The sequence below is a fragment of the Bos mutus genome, chromosome X (genome assembly GCF_027580195.1).
Source record: "Bos mutus isolate GX-2022 chromosome X, NWIPB_WYAK_1.1, whole genome shotgun sequence".
Taxonomy (NCBI): Eukaryota; Metazoa; Chordata; class Mammalia; order Artiodactyla; family Bovidae; genus Bos; species Bos mutus.
The window spans coordinates 28293859-28318472 of record NC_091646.1 but is presented as its reverse complement, the minus strand read 5'-3'; the positions used below and the strand labels follow the sequence as shown (position 1 = coordinate 28318472).

The 24614-nt window shown below is 46.1% G+C and overlaps 2 protein-coding genes across 2 annotated transcripts in view; one reads left to right on the top strand and one right to left on the bottom strand.

Annotated features, from left to right (window-relative positions):
- Positions 1-17028, bottom strand: part of SEPTIN6 (septin 6) — a 161630-nt gene extending 144602 nt beyond the window's left edge. Inside the window, exons 1-2 of the mRNA XM_070366409.1 lie at positions 16897-17028; positions 15632-15728 (exon numbers count right to left, since the gene is read on the bottom strand). Coding sequence (XP_070222510.1) covers positions 15632-15664 — 33 coding nt within the window. The 5' untranslated portion in view covers positions 15665-15728; positions 16897-17028. The remainder of the gene's footprint in view (positions 1-15631; positions 15729-16896) is intronic.
- On the top strand, positions 6462-10001 carry SOWAHD (sosondowah ankyrin repeat domain family member D). The gene has a single exon (XM_070365438.1). The coding sequence runs from the start codon at positions 8835-8837 to the stop codon at positions 9795-9797; it is 963 nt and encodes a 320-aa protein (XP_070221539.1). The 5' UTR covers positions 6462-8834; the 3' UTR covers positions 9798-10001.
- Positions 17029-24614: the final 7586 nt, after the last annotated feature.

Sequence of the window (24614 nt, the reverse complement as noted above, 5' to 3'; positions counted from 1 at the left end):
TAATGATGTGTATGCAGTCACATTCTCTGTGGGGAAAAAATGTATTCATGACAGCGTAGTGAGAGCCAAAATGGTTTTTTGTACTGCAGATATTATAAAAAGTTTAAACAATATTTCATCTTTGTCTCATCCTTTTAAAATGTCCTTTTGATGTATGCTTTAGAACATACATAATGTATTCATAGAGTAACATGTACATCATTTTACAAAATATTTAAATATTTGAGAATACTTCTCAAAATATTTTCAGTAGAGAGATGTACAATCAAAAAACTTGAGAGACCTCTGCTTGAATAGTGCCTACCTTGTTGTAGGCATCACCCACCTCACGAATGCAATGTGCTGGGCACACAATAAGTCCTCGGTGAACATTGGTTCTTACCATATCCTCTACATGAGTAATGCATTAGAGGCAGTGTGAAATGGTGAAAAGCAAGAGCCTTACAACATTGTAAAGCAACTACACCCCAATAAAAAAGAAAGAAAAGCAAGAGCCTTGCCTTCAGGCAAAGTTGGATGTGTTCCCTTGCCATTTACTAGCTGAAAGAATGTGACCAATTAATTTCTCTGAGCCTCAAGTTCTCATTATTCCCCAACTCCTGAGCTGTTATAAAGATTAAGTGGGAAAAAAGAATAAGAGAGATGATGCACTCTTGGTAACAGTTTTGTTGAAACATAAATCACATACCATAAGCATCACCATTATAAAGTGAAATGAACCGTTCAGTGGGTTTTGTACGTGCACGAGGTGGTACACCATCGTCAGTATCTAAGTCCAGAACACTTTCATTACCCCGAGAAGAAACCCATTGGCAGTCACTCTCCACGCTCCCTTCCCCTCCCCAACTCTCCTCACCCGGCCTAGGCAACCGCTAGCATGCTTTCTGTGTCTGTGGACATGCCTCTTCTGGACATTGCATACAAATAGAATCAGCCTGTATGCAGTCTCCTGTGTCTGGCTTCTTTCACTTTAGCACAATGCTTTCAGGGTTCCTCTATGTTGTATGTCGCATGTATCATTTCTTCATTCCTTTTTGTCACCAAATAATATTTCACTGCATGGATATACCACATTTTGCTTATGCATTCACCACTGGATGGGCATTTTGGCTGTTTCTACATTTTGGCTATTGTGAATCCTCGTGCGTGATAAGGCAGGTTTAATATTTAGCATGGGGCTTGCCAAGCACCTAAGTGCTCAATACCAGCAGGTGGTTGCTGTCCATTTATTAGGGAGTGCTACATTAGGTGATGGGACCTAGGGTGCCTGGATGTCAAAAAGAGAGGTGGAAGTACCAGGGACAGTATGCACTTTCTGAATAATGTCATTGAGAGCTATCCCTGCCCACCGCAGCCACATGAGTAAGGCAGCGTGACACAGAGGCATGAGCACACGTCTGGCTCCATCACTTTTGAGCTGCATGATACAGGGCAGTTCACTTAACTTCTCTCAGTCTTGTGTGAGAGAGTTGGCTATAAATATTGTTTTCTCTACATAACTCACAGCCTTGCTGCCCGGGTCAAAGAGATAATTTAAAAATATGAAAGCACTTTGAAAATCATAAAGCATTATCATTGCAAGTCTTACATATTACAGAAACTCACACCTCTCAAATAAAATAAGGAAACATTTTGTTCTATTCATCACCTTCCTTCTCTCTCCAGATTGTTCACATTCTCTTCAACATGACATCCTGACCTTCTCACCACAGCCCCTATGGCTAGTACCTCCAAAGGTGAGCAGCCTGATCCTGGGTAGAAACCTGAATTCACATCAATTAAGGGCCTGCAATGTCTCTATTCCCAGGTAGAAATCTGTTTGACCTTTCTGGTTTTCTTCAGTTCAATTCAGTTCAATCATTCAGTCGTCTCTGACTCTTTGTGACCCCATGAACTACAGCACGCCAGACCTCCCTGTCCATCACCAACTCCCAGAGCTTGTTCAAACCCACGTCCATTGAGTCAGTGTTACCATCCAACCATCTCATCCTCTGTCGTCACCTTCTCCTCCCACCTTCAATCTTTCCCAGCATCAGAGTATTTTCAAATGAGCAAGCTCTTCGCATCAGGTGGCCAAAGTACTGGAGTTTCAGCTTCAACATCAGTCCTTCCAATGGGTATTCAGGACTGATCTCCTTTAGGATGGACTGGTTGGATCTCCTTGCAGTCCAAGGGACTCTCAAGAGTCTTCTCCAACACCACAGTTCAAAAGCATCAATTCTTCGCCACTCAGCTTTCTTTATAGTCCAACTCTCACATCCATACATGACCACTGGAAAAACCATAGCCTTGACTAGACGGACCTTTGTTGGCAAAGGAACATCTCTACTTTTTAATATGCTGTCTAGATTGGTCATAACTTTTCTCCCAAGGAGTAAGTGTCTTTTAATTTCATGGCTGCAGTCACCATCTGCAGTGATTTGGAACCCCCCCAAAATGATCACAGTTTATTGTGATCCACACAGTCAAAGGCTTTGGCATAGTCAATAAAGCAGAAATAGACGTTTTTCTGGAACTCTCTTGCTTTTTCGATGTCCAGCAGATGTTGGCAATTTGATCTCTGGTTCCTCTGCCTTTTCTAAAACCAGCTAGAACATCTGGAAGTTCACGGTTCATGTACTGCTGAAGCCTGGCTTGGAGAATTTTGAGCATTACTTTACTAGCATGTGAGATGAGTGCAATTGTGTGGTAGTTTGAGCATTCTTTGCCATTGCCTTCCTTTGGGATTGGAATGAAAACTGACCTTTTCCAGTCCTGTGGCCACTGCTGAGTTTTCCAACTTTGCTGGCATATTGAATGCGGCACTTTCACAGGATCATCTTTCAGGATTTGAAATAGCTCAACAGGAATTCCAACACCTCCACTAGCTCTGTTCGTAGTGATGCTTTCTAAGGCCCACTTGACTTCACATTCCAGGATGTCTGGCTCTAGGTGAGTGATCACACCATCGTGATTATCTGTGTCGTGAAGATCTTTTTTGTACAGTTCTTCTGTGTATTCTTGCCACCTCTTCTTAATCTCTTCTGCTTCTTTTAGGTCCATACCATTTCTGTCCTTTACTGAGCCCATCTTTGCATGAAATGTTCCCTTGGTATCTCTAATTTTCTTGAAGAGATCTCTAGTCTTTCCCATTCTGTTGTTTTCCTCTATTTCTTTGCATTGATCACTGAGGAAGGCTTTCTTATCTCTCCTTGCTATTCTTTGGAACTCTGCATTCAGATGCTTATACCTTTCCTTTTCCCCTTTGCTTTTTGCTTCTCTTCTTTTCACAGCTATTTGTAAGGCCTCCTCAGACAGCCATTTTGCTTTTTTGCATTTCTTTTCCATGGGGATGGTCTTGATCCCTGTCTCCTGTACAATATCATGAACCTCTGTCCATAGTTCATCAGGCACTCTGTCTATCAGATCTAGTCCCTTAAATCTATTTCTCACTTCCACTGTATAATCGTTAGTGATTTGATTTAGGTCATACTTGAATGGTCTAGTGGTTTTCCCTACTTTCTTCAATTTAAGTCTGAATTTGGCAATAAGGAGTTCACGATCTGAGCCACAGTCAGCTCCCAGTCTTGTTTTTGCTGATTGTATAGAGCTTCTCCACCTTTGGCTGCAAAGAATATAATCTGATTTTCTTAATGTCTAATAATAGTTGGTTGGAGCGCCCTCTTGTGTCTCCACATGGTAACACCTCAGGCCTCTTCAATGAGGTGATATTTTCTTCAGCGTCAATAAAAGATGTAATGGAAATTTTTTTCTCCTCACACTTCATGGCCCACGCTTGACACTTGGACTCCAGTTAAGCCATTGCAGCTCGAGTCTTAGGCAGGCTTCTTTCTTGCACTCAGGCCGAAAGATTTCTTTCTGCTCCCTGCCCACACCTTTCTCTTCAGTTACTTTGAAAAACCCTGCTCTCATCATACACAGATTTCAGCTTGGTCTTACCACCTTCTATTATTCCAAGCTTACCCAGCTCCCAAAGTAAGATCATACTTTTTTATAAAAGGGGGAAAAAGCAAATCCAAAACACTAAAAAAAGGATGTTTTAAGTGTTTACTAAATATGATTTGTTCTATAACCTAAGGAAAAGATATTCAGAATGTTAAACCTTTCACAGGGATCCCTTCATGGGAGGTCCTGACACTTGGAAAGAGGCAAATGACAACCAGAGGCAGTGATGTCTGGCAGTGTGTGCATGCACACACACATGAACACACATTTACACACTCACAGTCAAGCTCTTTTGCTCAGTGAGAAAGAAGCTTTCTCTCTTACTGAGAATCATGTGGTGATATCAGCACAGGTCTTTGGAGGAAAGGAGACTTATCATTTATATCTGGAATCTCAAGAATGTTCCCTGCTCCTGCCCTGAGGAACTTTACTTCCCGTATTTCACACAATCTGCTCATATCTGCTCTACATCCATGGATTTCTTAATATCTATATTTATTTATTTGACTGGACTAGGTCTTAGTTGTGGCATACAGGATCTAGTTCCCAGACCAGGGATCAAATCCAGGTCCCCTGCATTGGGGGTGTGGAGTCTTAGCCACTGGACCACCAGGGAAGTCCCCCCAAGAATTTTTCTGAATCCATGAGCTCCATTGGCAAACTCCACTGTGAGCCAGATACACGTGCTCTTGACTTCTCCTGGGGTGAATTTGCACACCTTCTCCTGCATGCAAATTAAATTTTTACAAATCAATTATGATTTCCTACCAGCCTCCAATAAGATTTCTGAGCTTTACTCCTCATCAAGGTTGATTTTCAACACTTCAGCTTAAAGTTTCTCTGCCTCCTTCCATCCTCTCTGACAGCTAAACCTTATCTGGAAAATGAAAACCCTGACCAAGGAAACATTAACAGTTTTTATAGTTTGAATATTCCAGGACAAATAAACAAACCCACAGACACACTGGACAGAGGAGCCTGGTGGGGTAGTCCATGGGGTCTCAAAGAGTCAGACACAACTTAGAGACTAAAACAACAACCACCACCACCATTCAAAATCCAAACCTTCACCCTACATCCAACTTTTCAAGAGGCCATTTCCAAAGGCTTTAAGGGTTTTGCCCTATTCCCTTGGAGGGGGGGTAGCTGCCTCAGGGGATGGGCATTTTTGGCTTAGGAGGGTCTGTACTGTCTCTTCTGCTTTCTGCTCTCTTTGCCCCACTCCAGAGACCTGTTGACTGAAGAAAAACACACAACCTAGAAGTTGCGAGTTCTGTCTTATTCGGTGGACTTACTGAGGACTATAGCCTGGGAGACGGCCTCTCAGAGAGCGCTGAGGAACTGTTTCAAAGAGGTAAAGGAGGAGCCAGGATATATGGAGTTCTTGAAGAAAAAGTAAAATCATGTGTTTGAATATCAAAGATTACTGCTAATCCCCCCCAAAATAGATATCTCAAACTAGTGATTTTAGCCCTTTCCTGTGTATGGCAAAATGTAAGAGCCTGGGCTTATTGAAAGTATTCCTTATATAAGCATCTAAACTCTCTAGGGCCAGTATCCTCTTTTTCTCCATCCTGAGTTTCAGTCAGAGCACACAGGGTGGAGGGATGCAGGGGGTCATTGGCTGCAGTGGCCAATGGCTTGATGGCATTTCTTTACTGGAATGACAAGCACATTCTTTGTCCACAGACCCTGTCTACTGAAACAGAGATGGGCGCTGTGGTTCTGCTGAATCGTGTATGCAATTGGTGACCTATACAAAGCACTTACTAAGTAAAGAGCTGCTAGGGCGGCACCCTGGCTTTGGTCTCTGGCAACAGTTAAGCAACGGCACGTGCATCCTGGGTCTGTGCCTTTGCAGTCGTTGAACTGGAACCACAGATAATGTTACTGCTGATAGGGAAGGGAACTACCTGCTTAGTGGTAAGGAAAATTAATAGTCCAAGCATTCTTCCATCCTGCATTCTCCATGCTGGCATTTTGATTAAAAAAAAATATTGTTGCAGCTGTTTGCATATTCTGGAAGTGTGTGTGGTTTGGTGTTTACAGATTTGAGGTTGTGGAGGGAAGTTTCCAGAGCAACGGAAGTAGCTGCTTGTCAGTCAGGGTTCATTTTGAAAATGAAAGCCTGAAGGCTTGGGGCCCACTCTGGGCCTGGTCTCTGAGGAATCAGCAAAGGTCACGAGGTGGCTTTGGTTAGTCAGCTTACTGAAGCAACCACTTGTTCACCTTTTGCTTCTCTTTCACGAACTGACCAAGTCTATGAGTTGCTTTAGGTGTCCTGCAGATTCAGTCTGGGGCAGAGATGTGGGAGTGGGTTCCCCCCACTCCAGGTTCTGCGGGCAGACACCTCCCCCAACACGCGTGTAACGGTCCCACCCTCACCCCAGCCACATATATACACACAATTACATTTCCCCAGGCTGCCAAAACAAAAGGTGGTTAAAGTATTTCTCACTCACCTACTAGGTACACAAGGGCAGCACAACAGAGTCATCAAAGAATTTAGTTTGATTGGCATATTAGAGTTAAGGAAGAGAAATACAACTCAGGGCAGTCTGTTCTGGCTGCCAAAGGAGTAATCCAAATAGGTGGCTGGGGGACTGAGAAGGATCACTCCCGGCAGGGGCAATCAGAGGAGGCTCATTGGAGAAGGTGGCAACTGAGACCAACCTTGAAGGGCAGGGGGAAGAACTTCACCAAATAGAAGCTATAAGGGAGGACATTTTGGGTAGAGGAGGGTGAATTCAAGATATGCTCAGGTTAGGACAAGTGCACTCATTTGGCTGGAATTTGGGACTTGTGTGAGTGATTTGCAGTTGGTAAGCTTGGTTTGACTGCCAGGTCCTCTGTGCCAGAACAAAGGCTATGGTATCACCCAGACCTGCTCTTCTACTTCCTTCTGGGTGACCTTGGGCAAGCGGCCTAAACTCTGTGCAAAGGGAGGATAGTAACAATACTTAGCTCTTGAGATCCTTGGGAAGGTTAATAGAATAACACATATAAAGCATTTGGCAGAGTGGCACATGAAAAAAATGTTCAAAAAATGGACTATAAATGCATAGGCTGTCATGAAGGGAAGCTCCAGATATTTAGGACTGGTCTCAAATATTTGAGGGTTAAAGTGGAAAAGCCTCTGGTACCTGCCATCACTGTGAGACCCAGTAGAGGGGCCTGGCTTAGCCTCCCTTTGGCCTAGACTATTGGAACTGTCTCCTGGCTTTCTGCATCTCCCATAATCATCTTCCTTGGTGGTGGTGGTGTAGTTATTAAGTCATGTCCGACTCTTGCGACCCCATGGACTGTACCCTGCCAGGCTCTTCTGTCCATGGAATTCTCCAGGCAAGAACACTGGAGTGGGTTGCCATTTCCTTCTTCAGGGGATCTTCCCAACCCAGGAATCGAACTCAGGTCTCCTGTGTTGCAGGCAGATTCTTTAGCAACTGAGCCATGAGGGAAACCCCTAATCAACTTCCTTAAACCTACCTTAATCATAGCTGTGTCCCTCTATGGCTCAAGAACCTTCTATGGCTCCCCACTGCTCATTGACCGAACTTCCTAACCTGGGGGAGGGTGTGGGAGATGCAAGAACTACCATTTATTGAGAGAAGAAAAGAACAAAGAGGAGGCTAATGTTAGGAGTGAAAAGGTAAAACAGCCTCCTCTTTTAAAAGCCCTAAAACAATGAATTCCCAGAAATCAGCAGGTCCTTCTAGAAGAGAGCAGGATACATCTCTGAAGAGGGTAAGGCGTTCCGGGCCAATGACTGATTCACTTACTTCTTCAAGTCTAGTCAGGAAAGGTTAGAGGAGATGAGGGCAGAGAGCTGGGTAGGGAGCCCCGGGAGGGGAAGCAGGATAATACTGTTGTTTAGTCGCTAAGTCCTGTCCAACTCTTTTGTGACTCCATGGACTGTAGCCCACCAGGCTCCCCTGTCCATGGGACTTCCCAGGCAAGAATACTGGAGGGGGTTGTCATGCCCTCTTCCAGGGGATCTTCCCGACCCAGGGATCCAACCCACGTCTCTCATGTCTCCTACATAAGCAGGCGGATTCTGTACCACTGAGCCATCAGGGAAGCCCTAAGCAGGGGAATAGTCCTCAGTTCCCTGAAAGGGCTCCCGCCTGGACCCTTTCTCGAGTTTCTCTGCAGGAATCCGGGGCAACTGCGGGAAGGGGTCAAGGCACAAAAGGGGAGTGCGAGGGAACCCTAGTCACATGGGGCAGCCAGGCCACCTCCCCGAAATGCGAGGCACGGGACAAAGGCGGCTCAAGGACAAAGTGTACGGAGACTTCTGAGGAGATAAGAGGGAAGGACGAAGGAAGGGGCGGGGAGCGAACCTTAAGGATCACGCTCCCGGAGGCCTTGGCTGGAAGCCGAGCTCAGTTCGCCGGCGAGGGGGTTCCCTGGATCCTCTTCACCCCGGTAGCTGTGGGGATGCAGAGAACCCGGCGTTTGGGGCAACCGGGCGGCTCCGGGCGGCTCCGGGCGGCTCTCGGAGCCCGCTCGCAGCCCGCCCCCGCGCCCGCCCCACGGTTGCCCTAGCCGGGCGGGAGGCGTGGCCGCCAGCTCACCTGGCCGTTTGGGGCGGGGACGCCCGAAACCTGGGGGGACCGAGGTGGCGGCTGCACCCCTGGCTCTGGAGAGGGGCTCGTCCTGGGGGCCGGGCCGGAGCTCCCACCCCTCCGCGTCGCCCCCACCCCCGCAACGCCCGGGCCCTCCCTCGGATCGCTGGCGCTCTCCCTCCCTCTCCTCCCTTCCTTCGCTCCCTCCCTCCGAGCTCAATTGCTCAAGCCGCTTCCTTCCCCAAAGCCAGCGCCAGTTCCTCTCGGTGGGGCCCGGGAAGGGCAGCCGACGCTAGACATTGGGACCGCCGTGGCGGCCGGACTATGGCCGAGCCCCGAGGGGCCGCCAAGCCGGCCCCCAAGGCCTCCTTCGCACAGACCAAGCTGAGCCCGAGGAGCGCCCCGCAGCCCCGCCCCTCGAGAGTGGACGCCGGCAACCTGAGCAGGTACCGGGGCAACGCCACCGCCTCCAGGGAGCCCCCTTTACTTGGCGGGCTGATGCCCTCGGGAACAGGGTCGGCGCGCCGGCGGGGAGCGCGGCTGGAGCTGCTGGGGCTGCAGGGGGCGGCTCCCGCCGGGTGGTTGTCGGAGGAGCGCCTGGAGGAGCAGTCCCCGGGCGGGCCGAACGGACCGGGCGGTAGCAGGCTGTGCCTGGAGCCCCGGGAGCACGCGTGGATACTGGCGGCCGCCGAAGGCCGCTTTGAGGCGCTGCAGGAGCTGCTGGAAGCCGAGCCGGGGCTGCTGCTGCGGGGCGACCCGATCACGGGCTACTCGGTGCTGCACTGGCTGGCCAAGCACGGGCGCCACGAGGAACTCATCCTAGTGCACGACTTCGCCCAGCGCCAGGGGCTGCGGCTCGACGTGAGCGCCCCGGGTAGCGGCGGCCTCACGCCCCTCCACCTGGCGGCCCTGCAGGGCCACGAGATGGTCATCAAGGTGCTGGTGGGCGCCTTGGGGGCTGACCCCACGCGCCGTGACCACAGCGGCCACCGGCCCTGTCACTACCTGAGGCCCGACGCGCCCTGGAGCCTGCGGGAGCTGTCGGGGGCCGAGGACTGGGAGAGGGCAGGCGGCCGAGACGGGGACCCTAACAATGCCAACAACAACAGCAGCAACGCCGCCGCGTGGACGCTGAGACGCGCCCCGAGCGCAGTGGGCGCGCAGGTCGTGGAGAAGACGGCCAGAGCGGCGGCGGCGCCAGCCAAGGCGAAAGACTCCGTGGGCAACCGGGTGGCGCAAATTCAAGGCCTCCTCCGCCATATGTTCCCCTTCTTCCAGGACCGTTGAAGGCGACGGAGACTGGAGAGCGTGGAGGGACCCCGACGCTGCGGCGAGGCCTCTGTCCCGGGTGGTCCCGCGACCTGCCGCCCCCTCCAAAGGGAAGTGCCCGGGACTCAGCTCGAGCCGCAGCCATGGGCGCTGGGCCTGCCAGGAGTAGACCCCCTTGGTGTGGGTCTCAGGCACCTGTCGCAGGTCTCCTACTACACCGGCCAAGAGACGCTGGAACCAGGCACCAAGCGGTCCTTGTGCCAAGTCCCCAAACTACAGGATTTAGGAGTTCGGTGCAGAAGCTTGGGACAAGGAAAGTTATGCTTCCAGTAGCCATTTCTTGGCAGGCAGAAGCTCTGGGTTTATTCGGAAACATTTGCTAGAAGAATGAGATAAGACTGTAAACCAGTGATCCAGAGGAAGTCTAACTGCAGGCCGACTTAGCTATTAACAAGTTATTTTGGGGGATGAACCAGCCCTTGTCAACCTGCTCCCGGAGACAAGCAGGGCTTACCGGTAGGGGACCCTTTCTAATGTATCCCCAATGACTTCTTTAGCATATTAAAACGGAATGCTTTCCTTTCACAGGACAAAGCTGTCATTTGAGTGACTTTTTTTTTTTTTTTTCCATTAACCACCAAGGGAGAAGCTCCCTGTGTTTGCAGGGAGGAGGTCACCAACCCGTGGCCGTGAGCTAGCGATCCAGAACAGACTCTGGACCTCACTCTCAGAGAAAGTGGCCAAGCTGTACACCAAAGGAGCTACTTTCACCTTGGCTCTGAGTAGAGACACACTGTTTACCTGTCTCCCAGACTCTTTGGCATCTAGGTCTGGCCTCCTGTGAGTCTCAGTCCAGAGGAGCTGTCTGCAGGGAGGTGTGTGTGTGTGTGTGTGTGTGTGTGTTGCTCAGAGCTGTCTGCAGGGAGGTGTGTGTGTGTGTGTGTGTGTGTGTGTGTGTGCTGCAGAGCTGTCTGCAGGGAGGTGTGTGTGTGTGTGTGTGTGTGTGTGTGTGTTGCTCAGAGCTGTCTGCAGGGAGGTGTGTGTGTGTGTGTGTGTGTTGCTCAGAGCTGTCTGCAGGGAGGTGTGTGTGTGTGTGTGTGTGTGTGTGTGTGTGTGTTGCTCAGTCCTGTCCAACTCTTTGCAACCCTGTGGACTATAGCCTGCCAGGCTTCCAGTCCATGGAATCCTCTAGGCCAGAATACTGGAGTGGGTTGCCATTTCCTTCTCCATGAAGGAAGCAGAGGGGAAGTAAAAGGAAAAAGCTTCCAAATATTTTTTTTCTAATATTTCCTGGTGAGTCATGTAATTTACCTTGACTTCTGCCCTCCAATGAGACACACCCCTTGGCACTTGTCTCCAAGAGAGGGCTTTAATCATCAGCATTGTGGATTTCTTTTAATTTTATTTAATATATAAGTTGTAGTTTGGAAAATTGCTCCCATTTAGAAATACTGTAAATTGAGTAGAATACAGGAGGGTTGCTTGATTGGAGCTGAATGGACGGAGAAGTAGTGGGTGGCTGGAAATCCATGCTGTTTCTGAGAAGAGCAGATTTTTGAAATAGCACTGTATCCCTGGAGGCTTGGGTGGCCCTTGCAATGGACTGCTATGTCCTTAGCCCTCCCATCCCAGTCCTTGAAGGCCAGGGAGGAACTGAGTCACCACCCCACACAGCCCAGAGACACCACCCTGAGTGCATCCCTCCAGGTTTCCATCTCTGCTTGGCAGGCCTGTTTGCCTCTTCTCAGCTCCAAACGTTCCCACCTGCCCTTAATAACCCATTAGACTCTTATCCATGAAATGATCCAAATCCTTCCTATTTATTCTCAGTCTGCCCCATGTCTCTAGTAACTATACCTTAAACATTTACACAACGTTGCTGTTGTTCAATCACTAGGTTGTGTCCAACTCTTTGCAACCCCATGGATTGCAGAACACTAGGCTTCTCTGCCCTTCACTATCTCCCAGAGATTGCTAAAACACCTGTCTGTTGACTTGGTGATACCATCCAATCATCTCATCCCTGTCACTCCCTTCTCTTCCTGCCTTCAATCCTTCCCAGCATCAGGGTCTTTTCCAGTGAGTTGACTCTTCCATCAGGTGGGCAAAGTATTGGAGTTTCAGCTTCAACATCAGTCCTTCCAATGAATTACTTCCAATGAATATTCAAGGTTGATTTCCTTTAGGATTGACTGGTTTGATCTCCTTGCTATCTAAGGGACTCTCAAGTTTTCTCCAGCACCACAATTTGAAAGCATCAATTCTTCCGTGCTCAGCCTTCTTTATGGTCCAACTCTCACATTCATACATGACTACTGGAAAAACCATAGCTTTGACTATACGAACTTTTGTCAGCAAAGGAGCAAGTGTCTTTTAATTTTGTGGCTGTAGTCACCATACGCAGTGATTTTGGAGCACAAGAAAATAAATTCTGTCACTTTCCACTTTTTGCCCATCTATTTGCCATGAAGCGATGGGACCAGATGCCATCATCTTGGGTTTTGAATGTGAGTTTTAAGCCAGCTTTTTCACCTTTTTCACCCTCATCCAGAGGCTCTATAGTTCCTCTTCACTCTCTGCCGTTAGAGTGGGATCATCTGCATATCTGAGGTTGCTGGTATGTCTGTCAGCAATCTTGATTCCAGCTTGGAATTCATCCAGCCTGACATTTCACATGATGTACTCTGCATGTAAGTTAAATAAGCAGGATGACAATATACAAGCTTGACGTACTCCTTTCCCAATTTGGAACCAGTCCGTTGTTCCATGTTGGGTTCTAACTGTTGCTTCTTGTCCTGCATACAGATTTTTCAGGAGACAGGTAAGGTGGTCTGGTATTCTCATCTCTTTAAGAATTTTCCACAGTTTGTTGTGATCCACACAGTCAAAGACTTTAGCATAATCAATGAAGCAGGAGTTTTTGGGGAATTCCCTTGCTTTTTCTATGATCCGACAGATGTTGGCAATTTGATCTCTGATTCCTCCACCTTTTCTAAATTCAGCTTGTACATCTGGAAGTTCTCAGTTCACATGCTGTTGAAGCCTAGCTTGGAGCATTTTGAGCCATCACCTTGCTAGCATGTGATATGAGCACAATTGTACTGTAGTTTGAACATTCTTTCACATTGCCTTTCTTTGGGATTGGAATGAAAACTGACTTTTTCTAGTCCTGTGGCCATTGCTGAGTTTTCCAATTTTGCTGGCATATTGAGTTGCAGCACTTTCACAGCATCATCTTTTAGGATTTTAAATAGCTCTGATGGAATTCTGTCACCTTCATTAGCTTTGTTCAAAATAATACTTCCTGTAGGTCTGATGAGGTCTTTACAACCTCCAGATATTCTTTGGATTATATAACTTCATTGTTAACACTAGCAAGTGGGTACTCTTTCTACCCCCTTCTGATGCCTATGTCAGAAGCTTTCTCTATCTCCTTTATACTTTAATAAAACTTTATTACACACACACACACACACACACACAAATAATGCTTCCTAAGACCCACTTGACTTCACACTCCAGGATGTCTAACTCTAGGTGAGTGATCACACCATAGTGGTTATCTGGGTCATTAAGACCTTTTATGTATAGTTCTTCTGAATGTAGCATTTCTTTTTAAAAAAAATATTTATTTTTGATTGTAGGATAATTACTTTACAATATTGTGACGGTCTCTGCCATACATCAACGTGAATCAGCCATAGGTATACATATGTCCCCTCCCTCTTGAACCTTCCTCTCCATCTCACTCCTCTAGGTTGTCACAGAGCACCAGTTTGAGCTTCCTGAGTCAAACAGCAAATCCCCACTGGCTATCTATTTCACACACTACTCTTTCAGTTCTTCCCACCCTCTCCTTCCCCCTCCATGTCCACAAGTCTGTTCTCCATGTCTGTCTCCACTGCTGCCCTGCAAGTAGGCTCATTTCTAGATTCCATATATATGCGTTAATTTTTCATCTTTTAAATGAACTTCTTTGGGACTTCCCTGGTGGTCCAGTGATTAGAACTCAGTGCTTTCACTGCAGGGTCCTGGGTTTGATCCTTGGTCGGGGTATTAAGATTTTACAAGCTGTGCGCCACAGCCAAAGAAAAAGAAAAAATGTAAAGGAACTTCTTTGATGTCTGCAGTGGAAGGGCAAGCATCTCCTGGCTTGTGGCATTTGGCATGGGCACCTGGTATAACCCTCCTCCACCCCCATGCCCATTTTCTAGATGCAAATTGGCTAACTGATGCAGGATGGTGGTTTCTGCTTCACAGCCTCTCCCAAGGTGGGTTGGGCTTGGTGAAGGCTGGCAGGGTGAAGGCCTTCCCTTCCTGCCACAGGGCTTAGAAAGAAGATTGGCATGTAACTTTGTCCCACATCCAAAGGACACTTCTAACAGTAGTCCGTTCTTCATAGGAAAAGTCTGAACCTCAGAATCTTAACTATAAGCAGATTCAGAGACCTAAGACAAGCATCTGCCCTATTCTGTCCAGAATGAAAACCAAGTCAGCTGGAAGATTTGAAAGCAGCTTTCTAGAGTTTTTTCCTATCGTCAGCTATTCTTCCCACAAATTTTTTTCATCATGTGATGTTGCTTAGCCTACCTCCTCCATGTAAAATTGAGGTTTGGCTGCAGGGGACAAACTCCCATGCTGAAAACTCCGCATGCCTCACATCAAGCCATTGGCATTTCTGGTATGCTCACCCCAAGAGAAAGAACAAGTTCCCTGAGAAACTTCTTTCCAGGGGAGCAAAGCAGAGTTAAGCAGATGATGCAAATCTGCATTCGAGCGGGACAGATGGACAAGAAAAGGAGACCGAAGCAGGGCTGTAACCAGGTAAGCATCAGGGTTGGAGGAAGGGATCCTGCACAGAGGATGGGGCCTAACCCAGGCCAAAAGGCTTTGGGGAGGAAGATCATGCCTGATCTGAGGCTGGAGGGGTGAGCGGGAGTATGTCAGTGGAGACAGGGGAGCAGCCTCCTGGCAGGGCCACTGGAGTATGTATCAGTGCACAGAACAAGTACCAGGAGATGTAAGTCAGCCAGTTTGGCAGTAAGGTGGGAGCTGGGGAGTAATTAACAGCAACTCTGGAGAAGAAGTAGACGGGGGTCCAGGTCACGAAGGGTCTTCAAGGTCATGCTGAAAGAGGAACAAGGTATTTTAACCTCGAGGTAGCTGGGAGCCATAGGTTTCTAAGCAGGGGAGTAACAGGATGGGATTTTAGAAAAATCACTCTTAGAGTCCCGTGGAGGATAGATGTGTCAGGAGAGACAAGTGGGGGAAAACGCATCATTCAAGCAGTGTCTTTCAGGAGAAACACTTCAAGGAAAGCCAGGCATCTGCTGAGAAGTTCAGAGACCCCTGTGGAAGGCCTTCAGACTTTGTTTTTTGTTTTTTCTTCTCCATAGCCTTGGCTCAAGGCTTCCCAGGTGGCACTAGTGGTAAAGAACCCACCTGCTGATGCAAGAGATGCAGGAGGCATAGGTTCAATCCTGGGGTGGGGAAGATCCCCTGGAGAAGGAAATGGCAACCCACTCTAGTATTCTTGCCTGGAGAAGCCCATGGACAGAGGAGCCTGGCGGGTTACAGTCCGTGTGGTCCCTAAGAGTCGGACACAACTGAAGAGACTTAGCACACATGCAGCCTTTGCTCAAATGAAGCTCACCTCAGAGCCCCAGATGTAAAACTGACAAGTGAGGAGCTAGTGAGGTGAATCTGGGTTGGACCTCGCCTCCCCACCGCGTGCATCCATTTTAGACCAGTGGAGGGCGCACAGCGGCCCCTGGAGCAAAATTGCCAAAAGCACTCAGCCTAACCTGGCTTCCAACCTGCTACTCATTAGTGACCTTGAGCGAATCACTTACCTCTCTGAGCTGCAGTTTCCTCGGCAGTAACATGGGACCAATACAAGCTCCCTTGCAGGGATGTTGCGATGATTCGAGAAAACACAATGCACAACACCTAGCAATCCGCAGGACACATAGGAAATAAGAAATAACAGTAAATGTATTAATTAACAAATTTATTAAAGAATTTATTAGGAGACTTCCTTGGTGGTCCAGTGGTTAAGAATATGCCTTCCAGTGCAGGGAACACAGATTCAGTCCTTGGTTGGGGAACTAAGATCCCACATGGTGCCACTAAGACCAGATGCAGCCATATCAATCAATAAATATTTTTTAAAAAGGAAAAAAGAAGAATTTACTAACAAATTCTCATTTGGAAAAATTGAAAGGTACTCAGCAGGCTCTAGTGGTGACCTGCATTGTCCCACCAGCAAAATGTGTCCATGATTGCAGATTATTTTCCTTTTGTACTACATGAGTGGCTGCTCCTCAAAGGAGGTATTGGTTCCTCTGCTGATGTTGTTCACCACCTACCCATTTTTACTTTAGATACAATCAAAACAAGCTGACTTACCTTGTTCTCAGCCCATAGAAGTCAAAGCAGCAACTAAGTAATTGCCCACCAACTATTAAACAGGTTAGCTATTATTTCCAGATAAAGTCATAAACTGGACTTACAGCTAAACCTGAAATCCTCTGAAGAGAATAAAAGCATACAAGTTGCTCATCTCCTGACCCTGTTATCTACAGAAATGCCCCCTCCTATCCCAGCCAACATAGCCTGCATTCCACACCCATCCTCCATCTTCGCTCTTTCCGTTCATTTTAATGAAGGGAAGGAGCATGCCTGTCTCCTTTCAAGATGTAATGCATGCTCTCAAGCCTGCCTCCTCCCACAGCCTAATTCCATCAGTTGTCCCTCTTCTGTATCTTGGAGAGCGCCCTCAGTTTAGTTTAGTGCAATAAACACTTGTTGACCACCTACTAGGAGCCAGGCTTTTTGGGTGACAAACACTTCCCAGCCAAACTTTTTCAAAGGAAGGTATGTTCCCTTCACATCTCCATTTCCTTACCTCTCTCTCTTTCTCTCTCTCTCTTTTTTTTTTTTTTTTTTTGCTGCCTTACAGCTGCAGGCTCCAGAGCACATGGGCTCAGTAGTTACTGTGTATGGGCTTAGTTGCTCTACGGCATGTGGGATCTTAGTTCCCTGACCAGGAATCCCACCCACTGCAAGGCAGATTCTTAACCGCTGGACCAGCAGGGAAGTCCCTCCATTTCCTCACCTCTTAATCACTCCTCTGCATTCTGGCTTCTGCCTCCGCCACAAAGGTCTCCCAGAACGACCTGAAGTGAAGTGAAAGTCACTCAGTCGTGTCCTACTCTTTGCGATCCCATGGACTGTGAATTCTCCAGGCTAGAATACTGGAGTGGGTAGCCTTTCCCTTCTCCAGGGGATCTTCCCGAACCAGGGTCTCCTCCTGCTCTGCGGGCGGATTCTTTACCAACTGAGCTATCAGGGCCCAGCTGCCAAATAGAAGTCCTCACCTTTGTTTACTTCTTGGCAAGCACGCATGTGTGTGTTTGTGCTCAGTTGCTCAGTTGTATCCAACTCTTTGCGACCCCATGGACTGTAGCCCACCAGGCTTCTGTGTCCATAGGATTTCCCAGGCAAGAATCCTGGAGTGGGTTGCCATTTCCTTCTCCAGGGGATCTTCCAGACCCAGGGATCAAACTTGCATATCCTGCATTGCCAGGTGGATTCTTTACCACTGAGTCACCTGAGAAGCCCATCATTTCTTGACAGCACTGACCAGTGTGAATTATTTCCTCCTTGAAACTCTCCTCTCTAGTATTCCATGACTTCCTATGGCTTCAGTTGCTGGCACTTACCAGGCTAAAGTCTTGCAAAGTTCTCTTCCCTTTACATTCTCTCCCTAAGACATTTCATTCTTTCCCCACTCAACCCACCCCCACTCTGCTCCAGCCACATAGGCCTCACTGTTCCTCAAAAGAGCTGTGTTCTCCTGAACTCTGGGATTCCTATATGCTATTCCCTTTTTAGAAACACTCTCCCTCTATTCCTTGCCCCCTTTTACCTGGTCTACTCTTACTCACCCTTCAAATGTCAGTTTAAATGTCACCTCTTTGGGGAAGTCTTCTCTGACCCTCAGGCTATGTTAGAACTGCACCTTTGCTAATCCTTATCACACTTGAGAAGTTATCTATGCAGTTATTAGATTGATATCTCCCCTGCTCCATGTGTATGTACATGCTCAGTTGCTCAGTTGTGTCAAACTCTTTGTGACCCCGAGGGCTGCAGCCTGCCAGGTACCACTGTCCATGAAGTTTTCCAGGCAAGAATATTGGAGTGGGTTGCCATTCCCTTCACCAGGGGATCTTCCCAACCCAGGGATTGAACCTGCGTCTCCTGCATTGGCAGGCAGATACTTTACTACTGAGCCACCTGGGAAGCCCCTCTTCTGCCCCACTAGACTTAAATCCCACGAGGGCAGGAACCAAGTCTGTCTTATTACCACATTGTCCCTAGTTCCTGGTAGATGGAAGGTGCTCAATAAATAGGTATCCATTGGCAATGGAATCATAGGTTTGACCTCAAAAGCACAAGGCACAAAAGAAGAAATAGATAAATCGAACTTCATCAAAATTAAAAACTTTGGGGCCTGAAAGGAAACTACCAAAAAGAAAAAAAACAACGCACAAAGTAGAAGAAAATATTTGCAACCATATATCTCATAAGGGTCTGTGCGTGCTAAGTCACTTTAGTTGTGTCAGACTCTTTGCGATCCCATGGACTGTAGCCCAACAGGCTCCTCTGTCCATGGGATTCTCCAGGCAAGAATACTGGAGTGGGTTGCCATGCTCTTCTCCATGGGAATCTTCCTGACCAAGGGATCAAACCTGCGCCTCCTGTAGCTCCTGCATTGCAGGTAGATTCTTTACCCCTGAGCCACCAGGGAAGCCTAGTATCCAGAATATATAGAGAACTCCTACAATTCAACAACAAAAATATAAACAGCCTGATATAAAAAATGGCAAACACTTGAATAGACACTTCTCTGAGATATGAAAATTGCCAACAAGCACAGGAAAATATGCTCAATATCATTAGCTGTTTGAGAAATCAAATCCAGAATGAGATACCACTTCACATCCACGAAGGTAACTATAATCAAAAAGTCAGATCATAACAAGCATTGATGAGGATATACAGAAATTGGAACCCTCGTGTTCTGCTGGTAGGAATGTAAAATGGTAGTCACTTTGGAAAATAGTATGCCACTTCCTCAAAAGTTAAACATGGGATTACTATATGTAATGCTGTGATTTATGGGGCTTTCCAGATGGCGCAAGTGGTAAAGAACCCACCTGCCAATGCAGGTAGATGTGAGACTTGGGTTCAATCCCTGAGTCAGGAAGATCCCCTAGACAAGGAAATGGCAGCCCACTCCAGTATTGCCTGAAGAATCCCATGGACAGAGAAGTCTGGTGGGCTACAGTCTATGGGGTTGCAAGGAGTCGGACATGACTGAAGTGACTTAGCATGCACTCACGCAATAATATAATTTATGATAAGAAACATGTATTTAGTCTTCAACCCCATTCCTGGTGCAGAGCTGCTCCTAAAACCCTTGGAATTTCCTATGATAAGAGTGAGAAAGGTGGCTTTTGTATGTTAAAAGGTGATTTTTGGGAAAGCCCTTAGGTAACCTAAGGTTAGGGGCTGGTTGCCAGGGCAGGGGGTGGAATTTTCAGTACCACCCCTGCCACCAACCTCCAGGAGGAGAGAGAGGCTGGAGGCTGAATCAGTTATTGGCCAGTGATTTAATCAGTTGTGCTTATCTAATGGAGCTTCTGTTAGTGCGCGTGTGCTACGTCACTTCAGTCATATCTGACTCTTTGTGACACTATGAACTGTAGCCCACCAGGCTCCTCAGTCCATGGGAATTCTCCAGGCAAGGATACCGGAGTGCCATGCTCTCCTCCAGGGGATCTTCCCCTGGATCTTCCCTGCCCAGGGATTGAACCCAGGTCTCCTGCATTGCAAGCAGATTCTTTACTGCTGAGCCACCAGGGAAGCCCAATGAAGGACAGGGTTTGGAGAGTTTCCAGGTTGGTTAAACACATGGAGATTTGGGGAGCATGGCGCCTTCAGATTGGGCATGGAAGTGCTTAACCTGTTCTTCATACCTTGCCCTTTGCACCTCTTCCATCTGGCTGTTTCTGGGTTACATCATTTTATAATAAACCAGTGATCTAGTACACAGGATGTTTCTCAGAGTTCTGTGAGCCTCTCTAGCAAATGAATCGAACCCAAGCAGGGGATCTCTGATTTATAGCCAGTGGATCAGAAGTATAAGTAACAGCACTTGCAACTGGCCTGTGAAACCCAAGGGGTGTGGTAGTTGGAAGCTCCCATCTGTGGCCTGTCACTCAGAAGCACAGGTGAGAGTCTGGGGTTGTGACAACCATCTGAAGGGGTGGGACCAGGGACAGTCTTATGGGATTGAACCTTGGACCTATGGAACCTGATGCTGTCTACGTGTAGTGTCAGAAATGAGTTGCATTGTAGAACACTCAGCTGGTGTTGGAAAATTGTTCGTTGTTCATTTCAGTCAGTTCAAGTGGCTCAGCTGTGTCTGACTCTTTGCGACCCCATGGATTGCAGCATGCCAGGCTTCCCTGTCCATCACCAACTCCTGGAGCTTACTCAAACTCATGTCCATTGAGTTTGTACCAGAACCTATTTACCATATGACTGAGCAATTCCACTCTTAGATATCTACCCAAGAGACATTAAAATATAAACATATGTGAATGTTCATAGCAGTATTATTCATAATAACCAAAAGATGGAAACAATGCTGTTTTCTACCAGCAGAGGGAAGGACAAACAAAATGTGATGTAGCCATACAATGGAATCTTATCCAGCCATGAAAAGTGATGAAGTACTGATTCATACCAGCTTTCCTGGTGGCTCAGTGGTAAAGAATCCGCCTGCCAATGCAGGAGACATGGTTTTGATCCCTGGGTTGGGAAGACTCCCTGGAGAAGGAAATGGCAACCCACTCCAGGATTCTTGCCTGGAAAATTCCATGGAGAGAAGGAGCCTGGCAGGCTACAGTCCATGGGGTCAAAAAAGAGTCTGACATGACTTGGTGACTAAACCACAATTGATTCTTGCTATAACATGAATGATCCTTGAAAATATGTGCTAAGTGAAATAAGCTAGTCACAAAATTCCACATATTATATAGTTCCATTAATATGAAATGTCCAGAATAGGCAAATTCTGGAAAGAAGACTAATGGTTGCCTAGCATTGAAGAGGATGAGGGATGGGAGAGGGGTGATAGCTAAAGGGTAGGAAATTTTTTTTTATTGGGACTTCCCTGGGCCCAGTGGTTAAGACTCTGCACCTCCACTATAGGAGGCAAGGATTCAACTCCTGGTTGGGGAACTGAGATCCTGCATTTGGATTCTTTCCCATTATAGGTTATTACACGATACTGGATATAGTTCCCTGTGCTGTACAGTAGGTCCTTGTTGATTATCTATTTTATATATAGTAGTGTCTATATGTTTATCCCAAGCTTCTAATTTCTCTTAATCTAATCCTCTTTTTTTTCCCTAATCCTTTTTGGTTTGTTTTCTATGTCTGTGACTATTTCTGTTTTGTAAATAAATTCATTTGTATCTTTTTTTAGATTCCACATATAAGCAATATATTTGTCTTTCTCTGTCTGATATACTTAATATGATCATCTCTAGGTCATGTTGCTGCAAATGGCATTATTTCGTTCTTTTTTATAGCTAATTTTCCAATATATATCTGTACTACTTCTAACCATTCCTCCATTGATGGACATTTAGATTGCTTTATTATTGCAAATAGTGCTCCGATGAACACTGGGGTGCATGTATCTATTCAAATTAGAGTTTTCTCTGGATGTATGCCCAGCAGTGGGATTGCAAGATCATATGGTAGCTCTATTTTTACTTTTTTAATGAACCTCCATACTGTTTTCCACAGTGGCTGCACCAGTTTGCATTCCTACCAGGGAATGCATGAAGTGCAGGGAGTGCAGGAAGGTTCCCTTTTCTCCACACCCTCTCCAGCATTTAGTGTTTGTAGACTTTTTAATGATGGCCATTCTGACTGGTGTGAGGTGATACCTCATTGTAGTTTTGGTTTGCTGCTGCTAAGTCGCTTCAGTCGTGTCCGACTCTGTGCGCCCCCATAGACGGCAGCCCACCAGGCTCCCCCGTCCCTGGGATTCTCCAGGACAGAACACTGGAGTGGGTTGCCATTTCCTTCTCCAATGCATGAAAGTGAAAAGTGAAAGTGAAGCTGCTCAGTCGCGTCCGACTCTTAGCGACCCCATGGACTGCAGCCCACCAGGCTCCTCCGTCCATGGGATTTTCCAGGCAAGAGTAAAAATTGAGTGATATTGAGTAAGTATCTTTTCATGTGCTTGTTGGTCATCTGTATGTCTTCTTTGGAGAAATGTCTATTTAGGTCTTCTGCCCATTTTTTGGTTGGGCTGGGTTTTTAAATATTTTTATTCATTTATTTGGCTGTGCCAGGTCTTAGTCGTGGCACTTGGCATCTTGGACCTTTGCAGCAGCATGTGGAATCTTTAGTTGCATGTGGGATCTAGTTTCCTGACCAAGAACTGAACCAAGACGTCCTGCATTGGGAGCATGAAGTCTTAACTGGACCAGCAGGGAAGTCTGGCGTTGTTTTGTTTTTTATATTAAACTATATGAGTTGTTAACATTTTTTGGAAATTAATCTCTTGTCAGTAGCATCATTTGCAAATATTTTCTTCCAGTCAATAGGTTGTCTTTTCTTTTTGTTTATGGGTTCCTTTGCTATGCAAAAGCTTTTAAGTTTAATTGGATCTCATTTGTTTATTTTTGTTTTTAATTTATTTCCATTACTCTAGGAGGCAGATCCAAAAGTATTGCTGTGATTTATGTCAAAGAATGTTCTGTGTATGTTTTCCTCTAGGAGTTTTAAAGTATCCGGTCTTACATTTAGGTCTTTAATCCATTTTGAATTTTTTAAAAAAAATTTTTGGGTTTATTTTTTGTATATGATGTTAGAGAATGTTCTAATTTAATTTGTTTGCATGTAGCTATTATTCCCAGCACCACTTATTGAAGAGACTGTATTTTCCCCATTGTATTTTCTTGCTTTCTTTGTCATAGATTAATTGACCATAAGTACGTGGGTTTGTTTCTGGGCTTTCTACTGGAAATTTCTTTTTAAAGTGACAAAAATGTTCTAAAATTGACTGTGGCAATGGTTACACATATCTGTAAATATACTAAAAACCACTGAACTTTACACTTTAAATGAGTGAAGTGTATAGTCTGTGAATTGTACCTTAATAAAGCTGTTACTTAAAAAATAATTAAAAAAAAAAAAAACAGAAAGAAGCAGAGACAAATATCCTCTTAAATTTGAAAGCAGTGAGAACACACACAGAGTTATTGAATTAATGCAAGAGAAGTGAGGAGAGGCAGCCTTCAGAAAGGGAAAGAGGGAAAAGTATATAAATAGAAAGCTGACAGAGGAACTAAAAGAACTAGAGCAATGAGTCCCCAGACGTGGAGATAAGGCTCCTTCCAGGCCTCATAGAGCCTGAAGCATCCCTGTAAGCTCAGTTCAGTGTGATAAACGGCGTTCACATAGGGGCCCTGGGTCATTACAACCAGACTAAGTTGTTTAGTATCTCCACTGAAGAAGGCAGAGAAGTTTATGATGCTTCCTAAGTAAGTACCAGTCTAAAAGCTGGGGTTCATCAGGGTGTACTTCTCAGTCATCCAGAAAATGTACTTTATGGAACACACTCAACAGATAAGGTCCTCCTGGATTGATGGTCTTTTGATATGTCAACTTGGCGAGCCTACAGTCCCCAGTCACTCAAACACTAATCTAGGTGTTTCAGTCAAGGTATTTTCCAGATGTAATTAAAGTCCATAGTTAGCTCACTTGAAGTAAAGGAGATTGTTGTTGATAACCTGAATGGGCCTGATTTAATCAGTTGCAGAGCCTCAAGAGAAATTCTGCTGTTAGATAGCAACTTCAGCCAGTGGACGGCCGGTGCCTGTGAAGTCCTGTCTGCTTTCTTGAAGGCCTGCCCTGGGAATTCCCAGTTTGCCTCTTCGGGTCTCATAATTGCAGAAGCCAATTTCTTGCAATAAATCCCTTAACATATATCTCCTACTGGTCCTACTTCTCTGGGTGAACCTTGACTCATACCAAAATCAACTATGTTACTCTGGGATAATAAATTTGTGATCAAATTAAAGTTTATTCAGATAGAACATGTCTAATGCCTGGATAGTGGTTTCTAAATACCATTCTTCAATAAAAGGAAAAGGTTACTTGTTTGCTTGAATAAATGGCTGATTCTGGGCCGGGGGAGTATTGGATTATATCATAAGTATAAAATAAGCATCCATAAGTCCATCTTGATATAAAGAAATGATAGGATAAATAAATAGGGAAAAAGAAACAAATCTCCCATGCAGAAAAATTTCAGATAATTTATGGAGATACTCAACCCTTGAAGAGTTAAAGAAAGGGAGCATAACTCCCCACTTCTTAAGAAGTGCTGACTGCATGTGCTGACTTCCTTTCAAAGAGTACAGTTGGAAAGGGGGGAAATAGAGTAACTGTACCATGGAGAAACCTGATCAACACTGCTTCAGCCAGTTGATCAAGGTTAATATCAACAGTGATAAATCACGGTGAGAGTACATACCCTTGAAATGACCTGATAAGAACAGCCCTTTACCTCTGTGATCTTCCTTCCCCAAAACTTATAACCAGTCTCATAATGAGAAAAGCATCAAACAAAATCCAATAGAAGGGCATCCTACAAAATATTTGACCAGTACGCCTCAAAACTGTCAAGGTTGGGGATTTCCCTGGTGGTCCAGTGGTTAAGAATCCACATGTCAATGCAGG

Bases quoted from the DNA above. Each gene is read 5' to 3' on its own strand.
- SOWAHD (XM_070365438.1), top strand. From the start codon at position 8,835: ATGGCCGAGCCCCGAGGGGCCGCCAAGCCGGCCCCCAAGGCCTCCTTC.